This window comes from Octopus sinensis, linkage group LG11 (genome assembly GCF_006345805.1).
Source record: "Octopus sinensis linkage group LG11, ASM634580v1, whole genome shotgun sequence".
Lineage (NCBI taxonomy): Eukaryota > Metazoa > Mollusca > Cephalopoda > Octopoda > Octopodidae > Octopus > Octopus sinensis.
The window spans coordinates 63,779,735-63,803,445 of record NC_043007.1 but is presented as its reverse complement, the minus strand read 5'-3'; the positions used below and the strand labels follow the sequence as shown (position 1 = coordinate 63,803,445).

The window sequence follows — 23,711 nt, the reverse complement described above, 5'->3', positions numbered from 1 at the left end:
TCAAGGTCTAGCAGTTCTGTCCAGCTACCACTTCTATATAATTAAACTGATAATAGTAATGTTTTCCTTCATTTGTCACAAAGGCAAGGGAACAGCAGATATTAATAAAAAAAGAAACAGAAATGCAACCCAAATCTAAAGTCCACTTAGCTGCATCAGGTTAGTAACTAAATACAACAATGGGGGTTTAGGAAAAAGCTGTTCTAACATGCACACACGCACGCACGCACACACACACACACACACACACACATAAAATATTTAATCTAAATCATAGGACATATGTTTTTAGACTCTATATATTACCCAGCTACTAATATCAGTATTTGTGTGTTACCATTTCTAGGTCTAGGAACCATGCTGTGGAATATGTTTGCTGTAAAACGTTTATCAGCTGCTGCTAATCTCATGGAAAAGGTAACATGAAATTTCATTTTGAATTTCTTCTCTTTATCATTCTGTCAGTTTAAAAATCTTTATAACATAAAATTGAATTAAGCATGTTTTTTTAACATTTAAGATGTGGGATATACTTGTGGTGACATTCTAGTAAAGTTAAAGGTATAGTTTGTGAACACAAGAAGTTGGTACCATATTGTCTTCAAGCCAAGTGTTTGATTTTCACAAAGGCTGACTGTGTCTTTCATTGCTGTTGAGTCAGTAACTTAATTCAATATTTAGTCAAAAGAAATCAATATCATTATGCTTCTGGAAGGAATCAAATCAATTATTACTGAAAGAGGCCTGAATAAATTAAGTGTTGGTGGTAGTAACTCTATTCTGAACTATTAACTATTGTAATATCTCTCCAGGTCCACACTGATTACTCCCACCCACTCCTGTATAATGTATAATGTGAGCAGCCATGTACTCCTCTACAAGAAATGTGTTTCAGCCCTTTTTTCATACTGTAACCTCTCTTTCTACTACAGTGTCACTCACTTGAAGGAAATCTTAGTCTTGCAAGTTACATGGTGACCACACAAGTGTAGTGGCACAAAAAGGCACCCAGTAACCATGCCTGAGCAGACAGAATATGATGTAGTTTTCCAACCTGTTGAAGCCTATTAAACAGTCCATCACATGCCAGCATGGAAGATGAGCATTAATAGATGATGAGGAGGATAATGGTGTAACTCTCACTTACAGATGTTTCCTTCTAGCAGTAAAATCCCTTTGTTCAAGCACAAACTATCTCACCCATGCTAGCATGGAAATATGAATGTGAAACTATTTCAAAACCGAACATGTTGCATATGTACCAAAATTTTCGTTTTGCTGCAGATGTTATGCTACATCTTTAAGATATTCTTCTTTTTTATCAGTTTACCTTGCTGGAATATTATGAGTGTTTTACTTAGAGATATATTGGAATAACAAAAATAGAATAAATATTTTGTTAAACATAAGTAACAGAAATAAACTTCTGTAAAAAAATGTAATGTTGTAATGATGTTAATTTTTACAATTTATTCCATTAGATTTGATTTTAATTTCTCTTTTTATTAATTATAGGTTGGAAAACATCCAAAGGAAAGACTGTGTCGTAAAGTAAGTGAAACCTTATATTCCTTATTGAAAATGAAATAGTCACTGAGTCTTGTTACTCAACAAATTGTGACTGAAACAATGCCCTGAATACAGTCTAACCCTGAGTACACCCTGATCAGATTATCTGTGGCTATATGATCACATAAATTGAACATTAGACTGAGATTATAAGTAGGAAACTCTCTAATGTGACACAGTTTTGGGTTCTAATCATGCCCTGAATGACTTAAAAATAAAAATAACTTATAACCTTTTGTATTATTTGGAGTAACACTGCAGACTTAGTATATATGCACAGAGCAAGTTAGAAAGTAATTAGAGAGAATATATGACTGGAATATTGAAGAAGTTTGTTAAACACTAGAAAAGTAGGAAAGTTTATGTTGCTGCTGTTGTTTTTTATTAATCCCTACCTGAGAACACTTCAGATGGCAATGCCTTAGAAACATTTACTTGACTATATTTTGGTCTGTCCTAGAACTACACTTTATATGTCACTATATAATCAGTAGTGAGAGATTTTGTGGATAATTACCTGACCTGCTAAGGTAGGAATGATCTTTAACCAAGCTTCTGCCTATATGCTAAATTTGCAGTGAAGAAGGTTATGAATATTTGTCTTTAGGATATATTTTCGTTTTACTTGAAATTTTTAAAAATTACATATATTTTAATATATCTTTTGCAGGAAATTGGAATATCTGATACAATCCTAATTCACTTTGTTGGTCTTGTCAGTCATTTGCTTGCTATTCTCATGAAGGTAAGGCTTAATTAAATAATCAACATTATAACAGAATAGCATATTTTGTATGATGAGTCTGAATTTTTACATAAAAATTTTGAATATGAAAATGCATTTATACATAAAGTATGTATTTCATTCTCCATTAAATTTTGGATTACATGCACATGGAGAGAACATAATTTCCTCCTTGTCAGGTTTTATTCAACTTGATTACCTTGTAAAGATATATTTATAAATACTATATATTAATTCTTAATGCATTGTGTGTGTGTGTGTGTGTGTGTGTTACATCAACTACAAAATAATATATTATGCATAAATATACACGCATTGGTTGATAATACTAGTTATTTCTTTGTCTTAGCTAAAGAGAAATGTTTGGGGTGGTGGAAGAGAAATCCTATAGTAAGATGGGTCATAGAATGAAGATTCCTGCATGTTTTGTGTAAATGTATTATGAATGATACAGTTAATGAATTAAGGTGGTAATAAGTACAAAACAGAGTAAAAAGGATTCTTTTGAATAGGGTTGAGATACAACTGGCAAACCTAGAAGAATAGTATGTTGTAGTAACAGTAGAAAAACTAATGTAAATATGGAATTAAAAGATGGGCATGGTCTGAAGTCTTTCAGTGAATGTGGGTTATCGTTCATGATACAGTAATGACAACTAAAAATAACTAAACATAGAAATTGTAATTTCTGTTTTCATATAATTATACACTTTTTGGAAATAAACATTTAAATCTTTATTTTCAGTTTTACTTCGTGGGTTTCTATAAAGTGTATCTATGTGTCTTTATATGTGAGACAAATAGTGTAAATTGTTTGACTTCAATAGGGGATGTTAATACTGCTTTTTTCTGAAGACTATTATTGGTGTGAAGTGAAACCATTCTAAATAAAGAGAGAAGTTCTGATTATGAACCTAAATCATCAAGTTTATTGTAGGGGATCTCATAAGTCATTGGGTCATAAAAGTACTACTTTGAAACATCATCTTCACATAGGGTATTCAGCACAAATCAGGCTAGTTTCATCTAATTCTCTACAAGTTATTCTCATTGGAGGGTTTCACTTGAGCACATGCAAATAAAGAAATTATCTTTAATTATACAACTCTCTCATAATACTTATTTAAAGATGAATGGATTGTAACATTTGAAAGACAGCTGTCTTAGCTATGGAAGGGGCTCTATACTGCACCAATGATAGTATATGAAGCACAGGGCCTCTAGTTTGTAGACCAAGATGCTCTCAAATTTGCCAGTTGCAAAATTTCACACCAATAACTACTCACCTTTAAAGTATATTATATTATTCTTCATAAAAATTGTCTTCAAGTTCTAAGTCTCCGATATATCATTATCTTACCATAATATAATTTCTAATTCCTTTGCTTGCATTCTTTTTCTTTTCCATTTCGTTTTGTTTTCTTTTAATTTTTCAGTTCACCAATTCACATGTGAGTACATGTATAGCTATACATATTGCTTGTATAAAGACAAAGTATTCAAATTCATGTTTTGGTCTCGATCTTCCTCTGGCACTTTTATCTTCTTACATCATTTCTTTTCTTGATATTGTCAATGTACATTTTGTCACGTTCTTGTTAGATTGACAGTATACAACCATTCTATATATATATCATATGTATATGTATAAATATACAATTATATAGAATATGTATATCATATATAATATGTATAAATATATAATTATATTTACATATACACATACATACATACATATGTATATATATTATATCTTCTACCGTTCAAGTTAATTCATTGGACTGCAGCCAATCCCTCAAAGGGATTAGCCTAACAAATTGACCCAAGTACTTCTTTATTTTATGCCTGGCATTTATTTTATCAGTCTCATTTGCCAAACCGTTAAGTTACAGAGATATAAACAAACCAACACCAGTTGTCAACCAATGGTGGGACACATACACACACACATATATATGACAGGCTTTCAGTTTCTATCTACCAAATCTACTCACAAGGCTTTGGTTGACCTAGGGCTATAAAAGAAGACAATTGCTCAAAGTGCCATGCAACAGGACTGAGCCTGGAACCATGTGGCTGTAAAGCAAACTTCTTATCAGCCATAATATTTATATATAATATATAATACATATATATATTGTGTGTGTGTGGTGTATATATATATATATATATAATGTCAGTAGTTCATAAGTCTGACAAAAAGCACTAAAAAAGTTTTTTGAGCAATAATATTTTACATTGGTTATGACTGGTCAGAAAGTTACTGTTGGTTTCATGTCTGTTATTGCTCTTAGCAATATAGGTGATACATAACCTCGTTACTAAAAGAGGTAAGAATACAGTCTTGGTCAGCAAGGTTGTGAAAAAAACCCTGAAATGAAATTCTTCAAAGTGCAAACCTTTCTGAGCGAGATGGAGTTATCTTCTTTTGTCTCTTTGAATGTTTCCAGTTGTGTCTGAAAAGAGTCAGTTTATGTATGATTTCAGATCACTAGTCAGTAAGCAGGAAAGTCCATGTTTCCAACACAAATTTTCTCTCACGAGGGCACTGACTAAACATTCACTTTTGGAATTTAAGAACGCCCCCCCTTCCCCATCAAGTAAATTTCTGGGGATCCTTGTTTGCATTGTCTACTCCTTGTTGAGGTATGGTCCAGGCTGTTTTAGGAGCTCCCATTAATCCTGTATGGCATTCCCTCTTCTTTTAAATGCCAAATGTAGATGGCCAAAGACATAACTGTGTGCTACTCTGAGATCCTAAAAGATGACCTGTAATTATTTAGTTGCATCGCTTTTTGGTTATGGTTGGTCAGAAAGTTACCGTTGGTTTCTCATGTAAATTTCAGCTTACCAGTACCATCAGACTATGGTTTACTTTGGTCTTTCTGCTTTATATAGATTTTTCACATGGTATTGCTTTGGTAGGTGGAGTAATGTCATTGAGAATTAGGTATTATGTAAGTAGAGAGGAGAAGTAGTTGTGTAGGAAGAGGGTTGACAGAGGTTAGGAGGAAAGTACATGTTTGTAGAGTGTAGATTGAGGGGAAAGGTTGGGGAGACAGTTATTCTGGTTTCATGGTGAAAGTTTGTTATAGTTTGGGGTTCAGTCAGATATGCATGTAAAGGAGTCAACAGATGTATCATATGCAGGGTCATACTATATGTTGGTTGAAGTTTTTCTTGTTACTAACCAAAACTCTTTGCACATAAGAATTGTTTTATGCTGCTTTGGGGTTCATAAAGCAAAATGCTTATAGGTTAGCATAGGTCAGATGGAGATCAAAGTTAATGTTGCTTTTAGTAGTTTTCTTATAAGAAATTTTAAACTATTTAAAAGTGTTAGCTTGAATAGATTATGTTACTATAAAATGTTTATTGGAACATTTGAGTGTTTCTACATACAAATGTTGACAAATGCAACTATAGAAGATGCATTTTACTGTAGAGACATGCATCTTTAAGGATATATATGCAGCCATTCCAAATGTAAATAGACACGCCTCATTCTATATATATATATATATATATAGAATAAGCAGAGCAAGAGCACACACACTAAGAGGGAAAGTGTCATTGAGGAGGTCACAGATATGTGACAAAAGATTTCAGCACAATGGACATGAGTTAGAATAAGAAGAGTAATAAACAATTGAAGAACAAATGTATAGTGCGTGTGTTTATTTGGCAAAAAAAAAAATCGCTATCCCAAAATACTATATATATATGAGGTGTCTGTTTACTTTTAAGATGTCCCTCTGTGTGTGTGTGTGTGTGTGTATTCATACCTACGTATACACACATCACAAGAATTTATAAACTTTTGAGGCAACATGGAAAATTCTTGTTTGGAATTAGTACTCGAAGTACATATAAAGATTATATTACTATTATATACACTGGTTTGATAGTGGAAGGTTCAGGTAGACAAGTAAAGGAATCACTAGATGTATCCTATTCAATAATTCTTAAGATGCCAACAACATACAATAGAAAAATTCAAAGGATTACTTCAGTACAATGGTAGAATACTTATTGCGTTTACAGGAGATGCGGTTTCAAGACCCATACGTAACCTTTGACTTCTATCCAAAAAGGATTTTCAAATCAATATTTACTTGCTTTATATGAACTTCAAGAACCAATTCCAGAAAACATTATTCCATGTTCTCTCAAAAGTTTATCATCTCTTATGATGTCAACAATATATAAATATATATTCTACAAAGTAATAATAATAAAAGGGAATATAACAGTGTTGTATATCCTAGTTGTTATGATGACTCTACTCTAATGCAGTTGTTATTTATTAAATTTCAATTTCTGTAATTGTATAATTGGATCAGTGTTCTTACTATCTTAAAAACTTCACTTTATTCCTACACATAATCTGCTTAATCTGAAAACAAATGCCATTCCTAGAGAGAAGGTCTATGTGGTTGCTTGGTCTGCTAGAAATAGCAGCCAAATTACACTGCCATCTAAAAAGAAAAAAGTGAGCACATTGGATGCTGTAGTCAAAACTGAAAAGTGGTGTTTGGAGATCATTGCTGGCATTTTGATTGTAGGTCTACTTGATCAATATCAATTGGGGGTTAAAGAACAACAAATAGGTTGTTAGTATCAGAAGGAGCAATCAATCATAGAAATTAATTTCAACAGCAACAGAAGTAATTATATGGAATTTTTTTCCCTCAGCCTACCATATAAAACAGTAGAGTTGTATCTGGCCAATGCTGCTTTACAGCCAAATTTTAGTACAGGTTGAAATTGCCACATTTTTTTTTTTTTATTTGCTAGTTTGTCACTTCTCTCTCTTGTTTTATCACTTAAGCTGTAAAAGACAAAGTCAGCTCTCATGTAATTTGGGCTTATAATTTAATAATAATATTTAACCTTTTGCTATTTGCAATCTTGTGATGATCATCGAGTTTTGTAGAATGGGAAGGAGTACATTGCAGTTTGAGTTGGAATATCTTTGTGAAATGATAGACAGCATAATTTGCTATTGCCACCAGTTGCAGGTTTCAAGCATAGAAATTTATTTTTGTTGTTTTTGTCCTAAGCTAAGTCTGATGAAACAAGTCTATGATCAAACACACATTTGTGACATTGTATCTTTTTGTATATCTCGGAACTACATATTGACCAAGCTCCAGTCTGTTTTGATTTGGTTTCTATAGCTAGATGCCCTTCTTACAGTAAGAAATATTATCTCCAACTTACTAACAACCCAAACCATTTATTCTATCCACAACAGTTTTATATTTGCATCATATATGTGAGACAGGATATGATTTCAAATAGCAGGATATGTTCTTAACAAAAAAAAAATCCCAGATGGGTAGTGAGTGAATAATAGAACAAGTTGACTACTATCCCTGTGCAAAAATAGAATATTTCATATAACAAGTTTCTTCACACATATATAAAAAGATATAAGGTCCCCATATTTATAATTTATACACACATTATGTATATGTGTGTACATTTGGATAAATAGACATAACTTCTTGTGTATTTGATCTGTAATGTATGGAAGTTTTGATTTCTGTAATTTCTTCATTATCTTTCCTGAAAATGCACATATATATATTTTTTAAATATTTCATAAAATGAGAATGTGTGTGTGTGTGTGTATACACATACACACAAAATAAAAAAAAGACATTTTTTATGTATTCTTTAACATTTGCATGGTTTATATAGAATTTAAAACCTGATATTCCAAATTTAAAAAATCCCATTCTATGTTGTACAATGTTTTTCTGTCTGTCATTTTGGTATTTTCTATTTTTATATTGTTTGCATTTTTCATACACACATATTTAGACACACACACACACACAAACACACACTCTCTCTCTCTCTCTCCATAAATCTAATCAGTTAACTCTGTGTAGATTGTAATGTTTCCTTTTGTCACCCATTCATACAAGAAGTAGCAAAAATTTCATTTTGTTTTGAAAGTGTTTATCATCATCATTTTAACATCTACTTTTCCATGCTTGCATGGATCAGACAGAATTTATTATGGCAGATTTTCTTCAGCCAGATGCCTGTCCTGTTGCCAACACTTACCAGATTCCAAGCAAGATATTTCCCTATGGTCAGACGTGTTTTTATGGAAAATTTGAAACAAAAGACACAGCCTGTATGATGGTGACACTCGTTTACAACTATTATGTAAATGTCAACACACACATACACATACACATACACTCACACATTCACATGCAATGGGCTTTCTTTCATTTTCCATCTACCAAATCCACTCACAAGGCTTTGGTTGGCCCAAAGTTATAATAGAAGACACTTCTTAACTACAAAACTGTTCCTGCATGAAAATTAATAAATTATTAGCAACTATAGTTTCACACTGAGAACAGTGCATTGTTATAAACAGTACAATGTCAATTGGCAATTTCTCTGTCTCAGATAAGGACTTTTTATAACTATCTATGAATTTCAGAATATTTTAATTAACATGTGTGAAATCAAGTCCAGCTGAAGTGACTTTGCAAAATTTGTATGAATGTGAGATGTTACAGCAGTTGACACATGCAAAATAAACATAAATCAATAACTAAAAGAGGAGATAAACACCTGAACTAATCGATATTAAATTATGTCTGACATTTTATGTCTTTAATTCCCTCTCCATTTCAGGCAAATTGTGAAGCAGACGAAGTACCAGTTTTTAATATTGAGCCCCTCTGGCAAACTATTCGTGGACCAGCTTCCCTTGTAGAACTGGCAGTAGATCAGAAAGCTACAAATTATGGCTTATTACTCCACCATTACCTGCTCTGTCAGTTTATGTATGCCATCTTAAAATTTGGTTTGAAATCTATCAAAGTTCTCTCCCTTTTTGATTGCAAGGTTGGTATCTTATTGTTACATATTTGCTTATAGATTCACCTAGTTTTATTATCTAGTTGTCCTTTTTCACATTCACCATTTCTGATAATATTTATAATGACTTGATCAGGAGAGGAAGAGTTGTATCTGTGGCCTTTACAGAGACCTTTAAGATTGGTGGAGGATAAAGGAGAAACAAACCACAAATCATGAATTGTTGCAATTACTGGAAGCAGCATACTAAGATATTGAGTTACCCTCAGACTGGAGATGTCTGAATACTTGCAACAGAGGGTCAGGTGTTAGTCTTAAACTAGGTAATGGATTAACCTTTAGTATTTAATCTGGTAATATTCAGCCCAAATATTTTACATGTTAAAACTGACCAAATCCAACCTCTCACACCTGCCCTACAATATAATTCTAAAAATATACAAACACACCATTGAAATCTTGAAGCTATAAAATAATGCATGATTAATTCAAAACAATGTGAATAAATAAACAATACATTTGATAAACAATTCTGAATGCTAAAGGGTTAAATTTCTTCACCTAAGACAAAAAATACTGTCCATTTAATGAGCTTTTGTATTATATCCATTTGCCCAATTTCTCTTTGGTTGACTTTAAACTTGATAGAAAATACTTACCCCAGGAGACACAGTGATTGTGAAGTGAACTTTTTGCTCATGTCTTCATGCAAACTATTTTTCTCAATTATCAACCCTTTCACTTGATATATATATACTGTGTAACAAATGACTTGATGAGAGTGATGGTGGTGATATTATCCATGATGTCAAAGTATGGAATAAATTTCTTAAATTTTCCAAAACTTCTCTTATATGCATATGTGCTCTGTTCTCTTTATGACTCTTTTACTTTTCTTTTTTCTGTCCTTTTTATTCTGTGTTTTGTACATGCATCTTTGACTATCATTGCTGTCTTTCTTTACATGATTTATTGCTTCTTTATGTCTCTTCTTTTGCTCTTTTCCAGCAAGTTGTAATACACCTGAACACTAAATACAATAAGCTCGTTTTTATTATTATTTTATGTCAACAGTAATGTTGTTATGAGAAAAACTAATTCTGAGATTCCATCCACCATGAATGACAATAGTTATGTTGCAGTTAACATATTTAATACAGGAACATTAGATAGGTAACTAGAAATAAATATACATTGAGAAAAAAGAATATTAGTCATTTACTAATATAATATTGATACTGAAAATGTAAAAAATATTAGTCACTAATAGTTGTTTTTTTTCTCACTGCATATTTATTTCTTGTTAGCTATTTAACACAGCATGCATTAAATATATTAATGATAGTTTCAAATTTTGGCTCAAGGTCAGTTATTTCAAGGGAGGGGCTAAGTCAATTGCATAACCCCAGTGCTCAACTGGTATTTATTTTATCAACCCTGAAAGAATGAAAGGCAAAGTTGACATTGACGGAATATGAACTCAGAACGTAAACATGCCACAAAACAATTTGCCCAGTGTGCTAACAATTCTGCCAGCTTGCCACTTTCTAAATATATTAATATTAATAAAACTACTTGAATAAGTTTGAAAGTGGCACTAACAATATTGAGAGTGGTGACAGTAATTACAAAAATGGTATGATAATAATTATATTGATAATGATGGTAGTGGTGGTGGAGGTAATAGATTCATTGATTTGTTTTTTTCATTTTTGCTATCTCCAACTTTCAGGGACAGAACTCTTTCTTCAAAGATTTGCACACCCATCCTGCCCTACCCACTAAACTCAAAGATGCTAACATCCTTGCAGAGAGGAATAAAGTAAGTTAAATTTATTTTCTTTTACATGTGTGTGTGTATATATATATATATATATATAATGTATATATATATACATTCAAAAGTGAATGTGTTCTGTGCCATCTCCAAGAAGCATCTTCATGGCCCGTTTTTCTTTGACGGAAATGTGACTGGCGACATGAAATTGTTCATGGAATCCACTAACCTTTGAATTTCTCATTCAAATTTTGAGGAATAAATCTTATGTCGCTCAACGTTAAGCCTGTTTTAGTTTCATTTGCTTTGACTCTGTAGTTTCTGTGATATTTACATCTCAAATGAAATCAAATTTTTTGAAACACCTTGTGTTTACACACAGACACACACACACACAACCACTAGCACACCCATATCCATGTACTTATACACCTAGTATATACACGCTTGCCAGCCATTTGGTCCAAGAAATTCTCCTTTCCAATGCATCTGGTGTTGTTGAAATGATGATCTTACCTCGTACCTTTCACATCATCATGTGCCTTGCCTTGACAAGCAGCCCATTTTCCTGTAGCCATCTTGGACTTCCTGTGTTCTTCCATTCAGTAATCTAAGCCTTAATGAGCCAGGTCTCTGTTAGAAGCCTGCAAAATTTTAAGTCTCATGGAGCTGAATCAGACTGTTTTTTTTTTTTATTCTTATCTTCTCAAAACTTAAATAATCTTTGAATAATCAAAAGAAATTTTTTTTAATAAAATCTCTTTTGAATTTTTTTTTTCTTTTTTTGTAAAATATAACTTTTTAAATGTCTTTATACATATTTATATTTCAGTTCTATAAAAAAGTGATAAGTCAATCAGTGGAGGATTTTTCCAAGAAGGACAAACAGTCACAAGACAGCTTGTCTGCTTCTATGACAGCATCAGTGCCAGAATCAACACAGATGACGTTTGTGCCTTGGAATGAAAGCCATGCTGAGTGGCCGTCCCTCATCATTGAGATTGCTAGAGTATTTGAGGAAGATGTTGACCAGTTGCGCATATATCATGTGCGAGAGCTTTATTTGAGAGGTTTAGACAAAACTGCTGAAGAGGTGAGTGGAGACAGAATATTTTGTTCAGCCTTTAGTTTACCCTGTGAAGAAGTGTGTTACAAGTATTTCAGAGGCATTCTCTCTTTGAAGAAATCAACTTTTTATAATGGTTTCATACATTTGTATTATCATCATGTTCATATATAAGCATATGAGGAAATTTTTAAGTGGCAACTCTCCTTCAAATTATACCCTATAGCTTATAGAAAGGTAAAGATGCATTGTATAGTGTATTCCTGGATGTACTTAGTTTGAAAAGCAAAGCAGTAATTTTGAAGATTTAAAATTACCTAGTTCTATTGTGAGTTGCTGAAAACAAGAAAAAGCAATGGAAGTAAAGCTGTTTAAAAAGAGTAAGATAATCAGCTGAGTTTGGCTTATGGAAAACATAAGCCAGTGTCTCTATTGCTAAATTCACAACTTGTGCCAGCATTATGTATGACTACTACATATTTTAAATGAAGAAATTGTGCAGAAAACAGCTTCTGTCACATTCTAGTGGGTAAAACTACAGGTAGTTTATAGCTTCTGTTACCTAGGTAACCAAGTCAATAACCAGGGTGGAGGCTCTGAAGTGTAGCTGTTAGAATAAGAAAAGCTTGGGCAAAGTACAGAGAGCTTCTACCTCTGCTAGTGACAAAGGGCCTCTTGCTCAGAGTAAAAGGTAGACTGTATGATGCATGTGTGTGAACAGCCATGTTACATGGCAGTGAAACATGGGCCGTGACTGCTGAGGACATGCGTAAACTTGCAAGGAATGAAGCCAGTATGCTCTGCTGGGTGTGTAATGTCAGTGTGCATACACAACAGAGTGTAAGCGCCCTGAGAGAAAAGTTGGACTTAAGAAGCATCAAATGTGGTGTACAAGAGAGTCGACTGCGCTGGTATGGTCATGTGTTGCATATGGATGAGGACAACTGTGTGAAAAAGTGTCACACCCTAGCAGTAGAGGGAACCCGTGGAAGAGGTAAACCCAGGAAGACCTGGGATGAGGTAGTGAAGCACAACCTTTGAACATTGGGTCTCACTAAGGTGATGACAAGTGACCGAAACCTTTGGAGATATGCTGTGCTTAAGAAGACCCAGCAAGCCAATTGAGACCGTAACTGTGGCCTATGCCAGTGCAGCATAACCAGCCCTTTTAAGAGTACCCTTCAATCATTGGGCAAGAAACTGCACTTGCAAAGACCTTTTGAGGCAAGTGAAATCATTGTCGTGGCCGATGACAGTACCACCTGATTGACACCCATGCTAGTGGCACGTAAAAAGCACCATTCAAGTGTGGTCGATGCCAGTGCCGCCTGACTGGTCCTCTGCTGGTGGCACGTTAAAAGCACCATTCAAGCATGATCGTTGCCAGTGCCACCTGACTGGCTCCCATACCAGTGGCACATAAAAAGCACCATTAAAGCATGGTTGATGCCAGTACCACCTGACTGGCCCTCGTGCCGGTGGCACACACAAAGCACTACACTCTGGGGAGTGATTGGCGTTAGGAAAGGCATTCAGCTGCAGAAAGTTTGCCATATCAGATTAGAACCTGGTACAACCTTCTGGCTTTCCAGCCCTCAGTCAAACCATCCAACCCATGCCAGCATGGAAAGTGGATGTTAAACGACGATGATGATGAAGTTTCAACTCATTTAATTGTTAGTCAAACCTTTCACAGTCCTGGTATCGTTATGTCATCATTACTCTAACTTCAGACTGCATCTAGTAGCAGGATCTTTTGTTCAGTAGTTCCATTATTGCTGGAATAAAAAGAAATGTTTAAAAAATATTTAAAAAAACAAACATTTAAAAATTAATTCAAAGATATCTTTATTATGACATTGTTTTCTTTACAATCATATTTTAGGCTGATCTCTATTTATTCTTGTGTTCTCTAGGTATTGTTAACAATGAATCTAGATCCAGAACTTGGTGCTAGCTTACTGGAAGTATTAGGTCAGCGAATAGTTTATTATATAGAAAAGCAGAATCCGTCCAAATCTCTTGATATATATGCTTCAATGACAACCTCACTTTCACAGTGGTTGAAAAAACAGGTAAGCTTTAAAAATGCAATACTTTTGTTTCAGCCAGTCAGAAATCTGTATAAGTTGCATGCCTTGCAGTGAAATTTTGACATTAACAAAATTTTAGTTTTTAATTGTAGAGCTACCAAGTCTTACATGTTAGGACAATATCATATTCACTTGACATGCTAAATACAGCTGTCAAAATTTTCCTTAAAATAAACTATTTTTGTAATTCTTCCAAGTTCAGAAAATTTTCTTTTTCATTTAAAATCAGTTTATTGATATTGTTCTATGTTATTAGCAAGCTATTTAATAGTTTACAATTGCTCCAGTTTCAAGTATGGAAAAAGTTGATTTAAACTTCCTTCTTTCCAAACCATCATGTTTGGATTATCACCAAGAGTGTCATGACTTAGTCTCAAGCTAAGCTGAATGGTATTCAAGCTGGCATGAATGTTGCAACTACAATTGTCATATATTGTAGAGAAAGGACATTGTACATAGCTTTTAGGAGGTAATACTTAAATCAAAAACCTAGTGTGTCTAATAAGATTAGTTTAGTTAATATTTAGGCTTAATATAAAAACAGCGTATTGTTAATGATGTTAACACTTGATGAAAGGATGATTAAATTCACAAACGTTGATGTTTGGAGAATAATAAATTAGCATGTTTATTGTAACTTTGAATAAGTCTATATGCTCAATATTTCTTCTGATGAAGCCATTTTCTCAAAACATCAGTTCTCTTCCATGGCATATATATTGACAATTGACAAGTCCCTAACACCTTGGGGGTTGTTGGGGGTGATGCAGCCATGCAGCATATCTAAGGCAAGAAAGCCTGGTGGAGCCCATCCCTCTCCAGGCTAAACTCATTTCTACAGCTGAGTGGACTGGAGCAACATGAAGTGTTTTGCTCAAGAACACAATGGATTGCCCGATCCAGGGATCAAAACCAAAATCTTAGTCATGAATCCAACACCCTAACCACTAAACAATGTGCTTCCCATAGTGGTACTCATTTTTCAGCTGAGTAGACTGGAACACCATGAAGGAAAGTGTTTTGCTCAAGAACATTGCCCAGTCCAAGAATCAACCACAACCTAATGATCCTGAGTCCAACAGCCTAACCACTAAGCCAATGCCCTGCAACTAGTATGCCATGGTACACTGATGTGCCACAGTGTAACCTGAATAAAAAATTTTTTACCTATACTTTTAGTTATGTTTTTAGTTCAGGTGTGCCACCAAATTTTGAAAAGAATGTAAGTGAAAAAAGGTTGCAGGGCACTACACTAAACTACACACCTCCACAGCATATATATACTTTAAATGACTTTGTCAAGCAGACCACCTCCTTGTATTCTGTTTTGTATTTTCAATTTTAGACCTACATATGATATTTGGTGTCTGGTTAAAAGAGAGATTGGGGTCGCAAAAAATTTAAAAAGACATGGATGCAACAGATTGTGTATTGAATAGTGATGAGTTGCTACTCTCAAATTCTATTTGATAATCTCTACCAGTATTTTGTCCATTCATGAAGTAAAATTTTTTTTTTCATTTCACAGGATACCACTTCTCTCTATACTCCAGACTGTTCTGTGCCAGCCATTTGCCAGCTGTTAAACCAAGTTGTAAAATGCTTAGAAGAAGGCTCAGATTATTATAACCGTGCCATAGCTTTAGTTGAACTTGTTTCCACATTGAAGACATCATGAAACCAATTGAAATTTCAAGATTTCTGACTTAAACCGTTTCTCTACAATTGAAGTCTCAACAACTTGGGAGTTTTGTTTTTTCCCCTACTGTGATTTGTTATCAATTCGAAATTGAAGTAAAGATCATTTGGAGTGAAGTTTCATTTTCATCTTTCTTTATTTGTCCCAATTTCTTTTTTTTTTTTGCCTTGGTATTAAGTCTCGTTTTTTGTTTTGCTACTATAAGAAAGGAACACTCTCCACTACTTCCAGTTTAATATATCATGCCTGATATTTATGTTCTTGTTACGATGGTAGTGGTGTTGATAGGTATTATAGCTGTAAGTTTTTGACAAACCTAGTCAGCAGTTAAGTTTTGATTCTAAATTAGAATCATTTAACTTGATGCTAATGACTTTGATAAGTGATATGATCATAACAGCTTTTTCTCCACTGTTATAACTGTTAAATATTAATTGGCAGTGAAGTATTAGTTTCTTTCTAGATAAATATCTGTAACCCAGCTTCGATGTTAATTTATTGTGCTAACATTCTTTGTAAAGCATTGAACATCTCAAGTTTTCCAATTCCCATTACATATAGCTCTCAGACTTCAAATCTAATAAAGAGGCTTTTTTATTTGTTCCTTTCTTTTCCAATACAGACAATCTATACTCAATGAATCAAGTCTGCTAAGACTGTTATAACTCCTGACTGGAAACTACTTTCTATAAGAAAAAAAAATTTCTTTTAAATTATGAAATGTAACAATGATATACCTTAAGGACAAAAAGCATGGAGTAAGGAGAAATTAAGGTTTTATTATTATTTTCTTCTATTTCTTGACTCTAGCCCAGTAATATCATAGAATGACTGTCTTTACTCCTAAGATTATTTATTTAACTGAAAGCTGCAAAGCTTTTAACTATTTTTATATATTTTTATTCACTTCTTCACCATATTTAGTGTTAATCCAAATTGTAAGACAATTGTAACTTTTTTTTTTTTGCTCTTCTCTTGTTACTTACCTTTGAATTCAGGGGATTATTTATATTTTAATACTCAAATGAATATGCTTGTTACCTTAATATATCTGCCAACTCTGTATTTTATGTGTGGTGTATAGGATGCACATAACATTTGTTGAAACATAGATGTATTATGTTGAGGTTTATCAGGCTGTATAAAGTTGTCCCAAGGGATTTTCAAAGAAATGTAATGCAAATAATGTATTTTTGGCTGGTTTACAAACGCAGAGTGAAGTGTCATCACCTAAAAACTTGTGTGTGTGTGTGTATATATGTACACACAATTACCTGATTTAGCGTATCTAACAATGAAAATACTTTGCACATACACATACATTTGTTTTCTAAATTAAATTTAAATTCGTTGTTAATTCTAAATATTTTAAAACTTAATTCTGCTTTTTCTTTAACTGTAAATATATAATCAGTTTGACTTCTTTCAAGTTTCTATTCCTCTCTTTTATCACTCTTCAATGGAAGCTAATGAGCCAAGATAAATTCTCTCTTATGCTTTATTGCTGATAACAATTGCTCAGTTGTGAAGAATATTTAATTCAAATTATATTAAAATGTCTTAATGTATTTGACAAATATTTCCCACATGTTTGTATTTACATACATACACTGTATTGCAATCCAGTTTTGTTTCTCAAACTGCAAACCTGTTTTGGGAGACAGGAACATCACAATTTGTAATTTCCTGCCATATAAAAACTGCTTTAAAGACTGAGTAAGAAATCATTATATATTCTTTAAAAAAAGTGTACAAGTTGTTTTCATCGATAATGTAACATGATCGTTTTATTTTGAAATGATTTCAATATAAAAGATGGTTCTTGTCTTTGGATAAAGTTATGCAATGCATGACTTGTGTTTCTTTGTTGATCATATTTAAAAAAATGAATCTAATTTCCTGATGTTATCCCTATTTATTTTACCTCCACATCACTTGCCTAACTGGACACAATGCAAATTATCCCTCAACACATTATGAAGTTGGATTTAGTTGTTTCATAGAATGTTGTTCTGGTCAAACTTCTGCCTACTACTTCTCATTTATTACAGGGACAGTGTGTTTTGGTTGATTTTGATTGGAGACAGTGTTTACTGATGTATTTTAAGATCAGTTTAGTTTCTCTAATGTTCTCAAAAATCTGTGATAACTTTGGTAACTGTAACTTAAATAACATAGACAAACAGATTCAGAAGTTACATTATCCAGGAATTTTTAAACAATTTGCTTTTGAAATCATATAGTCAATTTATATCAATGAAAATAATTAAACAAACATGTTTTATTATACTGACAATTTCTTACGAATCAGCTTTCTTTAGTCTTTGGTTTTCTTTTTAAAAATGTCTTAATATAAAGACAAATGAAGATCTAATGAAGAACTTAAATGCTTTCAGATTTAAATGAAAAATGTCATTATTTACCTGATATCATGCTTCAGCCAGTATGTTGTGATCCCTATACAAAGTACAATACTTTGCTTGCCTCAGTCTGCATCTGGTAAATAACTAGATCCCCCATCTTTCAGGGGCTGATACTAAAAATATACTTTCATCCAGCTATAAAAACACTTGTAAGAACTATGACTTCATGATATTAATTACAAAAATCAACCCAGCTATGATCACAGAGAAGTGTATGCAGAAAAATTAAAATATACACACACAAACACATATATGTATGCCAGAACACTTCATAATATTGAGGTCCTATAATTGTCAGTGCAAGCATCACAAATGAATAATCAAAATAGCATGCATTCATTGCTTTGTAAAGCTTCACATGACCAAATGTTTTCTGTCAGCTGAAATCAAATATCAACCAGTAATACAGTTGGTAGTTGTTTGTTTTCTTTTCCAAAGAATTTAGGAATATATCAACAAGATGAATCAGTTCCGATTTCTTGTTTCGTATTACAAAGGAGTAGTGGAATGAATAATTTGACAGATAAATTGCTACTGGAGAAACATCATCACTGATTGCAGTGATCAAAATAACTCAATGATCTGTATGAAATTGGTGTCATGTAGTTGATGTCTTAGTTATTACACACATACATTAGCTGACTACTCACTTTTACTACAATCCTGTACGAAGCGTCCTTATGGCTTTTTATTTCTAGAAAGAGAAGAAAAGTCTTTGGGTGAAATAGATGATCCTACTGACATTGGATAGACACTGAGTAGATTGTAACACAAAGTATATTCTCATTCAACATATTAAAGCAGAAAAACCTCAAACCGATTAAAGATAGTGTTTTTATAATATAACATCTTCATTCAAGTGTATTTGAATTTTTTTTTTATTTATATTTTGTGGAAGTGTTATCACAAAAATGGTGTTTCTGAAATATTGCATTTTTGTCTGACCTCCAGGTTTACTAAATAAAATTAAATTAATCTAAGACTTCATTTTGCTTGTTATTTATGAAATCAAATCCTTCTTTTCTCACCATCACCTCCTTCCACACACTGCATATGTGTGCTTATATAGTTTCAAAAACTTATTAACATCATCATTTTAAACATTCTGACACATTTAAGATGATAGAATTCCAGTTTAAACAAAATTTAGCATTAGAATTACAATTTTAAATCAATTGAAGCATATATAAAAACTACCAATCCCAACTAACTTTGCTATCAAAATTTATGTTTCTGACAAATCTGCAAGTCATCAAAAATAACAACAGGAAGAACAATTTTTAATATTTTATGTACAAAAAGAAAATGTTTGCTAAGATGTGCAGCTACACAAATTTTGATGCTATTGCAAGAATTTTTGTAAATTCCTTTCCTTGGCCTCTTAGCTGTGAGGGAATTGGAACACGGATCCGGGTACCTGTGGGGCTGTTGTTGTCCTCAACAAGAACTATGTTGTTTGTGTCAAACCTAGGCATCAGAGGCTTTTGCTTTTGCTTCAGTCCAACAATGTATGCCTTCTTTTTTTGTCCCTTTATGGCAACCAGTATTTTGTCACCTATCATTCCAACTTGCTTTTGGTTGTAGACTTGGATCACACGTGCTGGGCGACCTGCAGCAGCTGCAGCTCTGCCAATTGCACTATTGTCGACAACACGCATTCTTGCAAGCTTGCGAATTTCACAAAGACTTTGTGTTGTGCTGCAAAAGAGATTAACATAACCAAAATCTTTTCAAAATCATAATCATTAAAATTTCATTTCACATTTGTTTTGTTATACTTTATATTATGTACCCAAGAGTATATACGTGGCACACAGTCAAACAGTACAGATATGCTGTAGGGGTTATAAGTGTGGCCACTGTACAATCTCTATCATGAATAAAATATTTCCAGCTGAATGCTTGATATTTTATTTAAATACCTTAAGCTTTTGAGAATAGTTATTAATGCATTTATAATTTATTGGATTATTAACCTGATCTTCATACATTAAACACTATTTTCTGACTAAAAAATCCCTTGCCTAAAAGACAGGAAACAGTTAGCAACAAGAAAGGTGCATGGCTATAAATGCCTTGATAAGTATTCATCCAGCTCATAATTAGCAAGGTAAAAATGGATTTAAAATAAACAAAGATCAAGTTACACTTAATTTGCTCAGTATCAAAGCGTAAAGTTAATATAAGAAATATGTTTATTGCAATAAATAATGGAGTGTTGAACCTCTGGTGAGGTATGACAATTGAGATAGGTGAATGAAATAAAAACATCTTGACATGAAAAAAAAATCAGGCAAGTGCTGTTATCCCAATCCTTGAATTAATGTTACCAGACAATATTTACAAATGGAGGCATAGCTGTGTAGTTAATAAGTTCACTTCCCGACCATATGGTTTCAGGTTCAGTCATACTGCATAGCACCTTAAGCAAGTGTCTTCTACTATAGCTCTAGGCCAAACAAAGCCTTGTGAGTAGATTCAATAGACAGAAACTGAAAACCCATCATATATATATATATATATATATATATATGATAAATTTTCAATTTATATATATAATCTGAGACACACACATATATGATGGATTTTCAATTTATTTAATCTGAAACATATATTTGAGTAGGAGTCTGTTTTGATGTTATGTATTAGTTGAAAGTGAGCATCCCTGTCACAAAGATGATGTCCATTTCTAATCTGTAAAAATGCCCAACCATAGAAAAATATTACCTTGTTTGAAAAACAAGTGAGGGTTGGCAGTAGAAAATCCAATGTCAACAAACTCCATCTGATCCATACAAGCATTGAAAAGTAGACATTGAAACAATAATGATGAAGGAGGATAAGAAAAATGAGAAATGAGTGACAGGTGTTGCAGGAAAAAGGTGTACATTTAGAATATGCATTACCAGATATTGTTGAATTATAACAAGGAGTTGGCATAGATTTCTAAAAACATGGAAAAGGGTTCAGAAAACTATTTGTAAAAATTCAAATTGATTTTAGAACCATCATCATCATCATTTAATATTTCGGATGCTTTAACGTGCCACTGACACAGGCATCAATTTGCGTGACACCAGTATCTGCCATGACTGCGATTTTGCTCGGCTTGATGGGTCTTCTCAATCACGACATAATGCCAAAGGTCTCGATCATTGCCTCTGTGAGGCCCAACGCTCGAAAAGGAATTCAGCCACTTTGCTTCCGTGAGGCCCAACGCTTGAAAGGAACTCAGCCATTTTGCCTACATGAGACCCAATGCTCAAAAGGTGTTCTTTACACACCACCAGCACAGGTGTACTTGGCTTGACAGGTCCCCTCAAGCACAGCACATCACCAAAGGTCTTGGTAACTAGTCGTTCCCTCTGTGAAGCTCAAAGTTCAAAGATCATGCTTCACCACCGTGTTCCATGTTTTCCTGTGTCTACCTCTACTATAGGTTCCCTCCACAGTTAGAGATCAGCACTTCTTTACACACCTGTCCTCATCCATACACATCATGACAATACCAACACAGTCGTCTCTCTTGCACATCACATCTGATACCTCTTATGCCTAACTTTTCTCTCAAGATGGTTACACTCTGTCAAGCATGCACACTGACATTGCACATCCAGCAAAGCATGCTGGCTTCATTTCTTTCAACTCTATGCATGTCCTCGGCTGTCACAGCTCATGTTTCACTGCCATGCAGCATAGCTGTTCACACACAGATACCAAACAATCTGCCTTTCACTCTGAGTGGGGTCCTTTGTTGCCAGTAGGGGTAGGAGTACTCTGAACTTTGCCCATCCTAATCTCATTCTCACAGCTACACTCATAGAGCATCCACCTCCACTACTAACTTGGTCACCTAGATAATGGAAGCTATCTACTATCTCTAGCTTGTTCCCCTGGCCGTTGATGGAGTCTATTTTCTGCACATTTTCAGTGTTTATTGTACCTGTGCATCTTCAACATACAAAGGCTGGTTTCCCTGTTAACCTTCCTCTGATGTTGCTGTACCTTTTGTATGTCCTAAGCTTACACTAGGTGCATCTTATGGAGTTTCTACCTACACCTTTTCTACAGATTGAGCAGGGCTGTCTATCTAAAGGAACTTGTGATTTGTCTGCCTTCCTACTTATTAAGACTTTGATTTTTGTTAGGTAAACTCTAAGGCCCTTTGATTTCAGACCTTGCATCCATACCTGGAACTTCTCTAGTTCAGGTAGTGATTCAGCTATAAGAGCAAGGTCATAAGCATAGAGGAGCTCTCAGGGGCAACCTGTCTTGAATTCCTCTGTTATTGCCTGGAGGACTATGATGAACAAGAGGGGGCTGAGCACCGATCCTTGGTGAACCCCTACTAGTACCCTGAATTCTTTGCTGTACCCATTGCCAACCCTCACCTTACTATTAGCATCCCTGTACATAACTTGTACAGCTCTCACCAACCACTCGTCTATCCCTAGTTTCCGCACTGACCACCAGATAAGGGATCGGGGGACCCTGTCAAAGGCTTTTTCCAAGACAACAAAGGCCAAGTACAGGGGTTTATCTTTGGCTATGTATTTCTCCTGCAGCTGTCTCACCAGAAATATAGCATCAGTGGTGCTTCTTCCTGGCACAAAACCAAACTGCATCTCATCTAATTAGTTGGGCTATGACTCCCTCTGTAACTTTCATCACCTGATCCAGCAATTTCTAATTATTTCTAAGGCATCACCTTTACCTTTGTAGTACCTTTGTAGTAGTTGACTATGGTGCTGCTATGCCAGTCATTGATAAAATAATAAAGAAACACAGTATAAGACAAATTGTGTTTGGCCAGTTCATAAAATGAATAGTTCAGTCATTAATCATGAAGTATTAGAGCATAAGATACACCAGCACTAATTATGTTTGGCCAGTATCAAGTCTTGAATTCTAGAAAACTATGAGAGAGAGGCTGAATAGCAGAGGAATTGAGTCATATTATATCAACTGATGGTATTTCATTATTTATATGCAGAACATTTCATTCTTTACTGCACCTGTTCACTTAGTTGATAGGAATATATAAAAAGAACATTTAGACACATTCTATGCAATAGACTGGCAGCCTATCCATGGGAAGATTTATCGTTATTTTGCATTTGATGGCACCACTCAAGCACTTTCATTTCTCTTCACCACCCAAAAATGACAAATCAAATTTGAGATATTTACCAAAATGTCCGAGAAAAGCCAGTAGAAGTGATATTTGAAATACATGGAATACTGTTCCGCAAAATATTTCCAAACATCTTGATTGGAAGGGTTACAACTGCAAAAATACAAAAAAAAGTATAATTCATATTTAATTAGACAATAAAAATGTCAAGGTCCTAGACTGCAATATCACTGAATCAAATTCCTTACAGCTATTGTATGATGCCAGTCAACCTATCTAAAATCATTCAAATTTTCTATTCTACTAAATATATATTTCTGTATATTTACCAAACTGTTATGGCAAGCTACTTC

The 23,711-nt window shown here is 33.8% G+C and overlaps 2 protein-coding genes across 4 annotated transcripts in view; one reads left to right on the top strand and one right to left on the bottom strand.

Moving 5' to 3' along the window:
• Positions 1-18,104, top strand: part of LOC115217564 (rab3 GTPase-activating protein non-catalytic subunit) — a 72,018-nt gene extending 53,914 nt beyond the window's left edge. The window contains exons 27-35 of one of the 2 annotated variants that reach the window (XM_029787303.2): positions 347-417; positions 1,516-1,551; positions 2,240-2,314; positions 3,751-3,765; positions 8,981-9,193; positions 10,899-10,988; positions 11,776-12,036; positions 13,926-14,084; positions 15,631-18,104. In XM_029787303.2, the coding sequence (XP_029643163.1) occupies positions 347-417; positions 1,516-1,551; positions 2,240-2,314; positions 3,751-3,765; positions 8,981-9,193; positions 10,899-10,988; positions 11,776-12,036; positions 13,926-14,084; positions 15,631-15,780 (1,070 nt within the window). In that variant the 3' untranslated portion in view covers positions 15,781-18,104. The remainder of the gene's footprint in view (positions 1-346; positions 418-1,515; positions 1,552-2,239; positions 2,315-3,750; positions 3,766-8,980; positions 9,194-10,898; positions 10,989-11,775; positions 12,037-13,925; positions 14,085-15,630) is intronic. The other variant, XM_029787304.2, reaches the window with a different exon arrangement.
• Positions 18,105-18,928: 824 nt separating this feature from the next.
• The window catches only part of LOC115217566 (39S ribosomal protein L14, mitochondrial), a 10,264-nt gene continuing 5,481 nt past the window's right edge, over positions 18,929-23,711 (bottom strand). For both annotated transcript variants that reach the window (XM_036507604.1, XM_029787305.2), the window contains exons 2-3: positions 23,415-23,511; positions 18,929-19,922 (exon numbers count right to left, since the gene is read on the bottom strand). In XM_036507604.1, the coding sequence (XP_036363497.1) occupies positions 19,550-19,922; positions 23,415-23,491 (450 nt within the window). In that variant the 5' untranslated portion in view covers positions 23,492-23,511 and the 3' untranslated portion in view covers positions 18,929-19,549. The remainder of the gene's footprint in view (positions 19,923-23,414; positions 23,512-23,711) is intronic.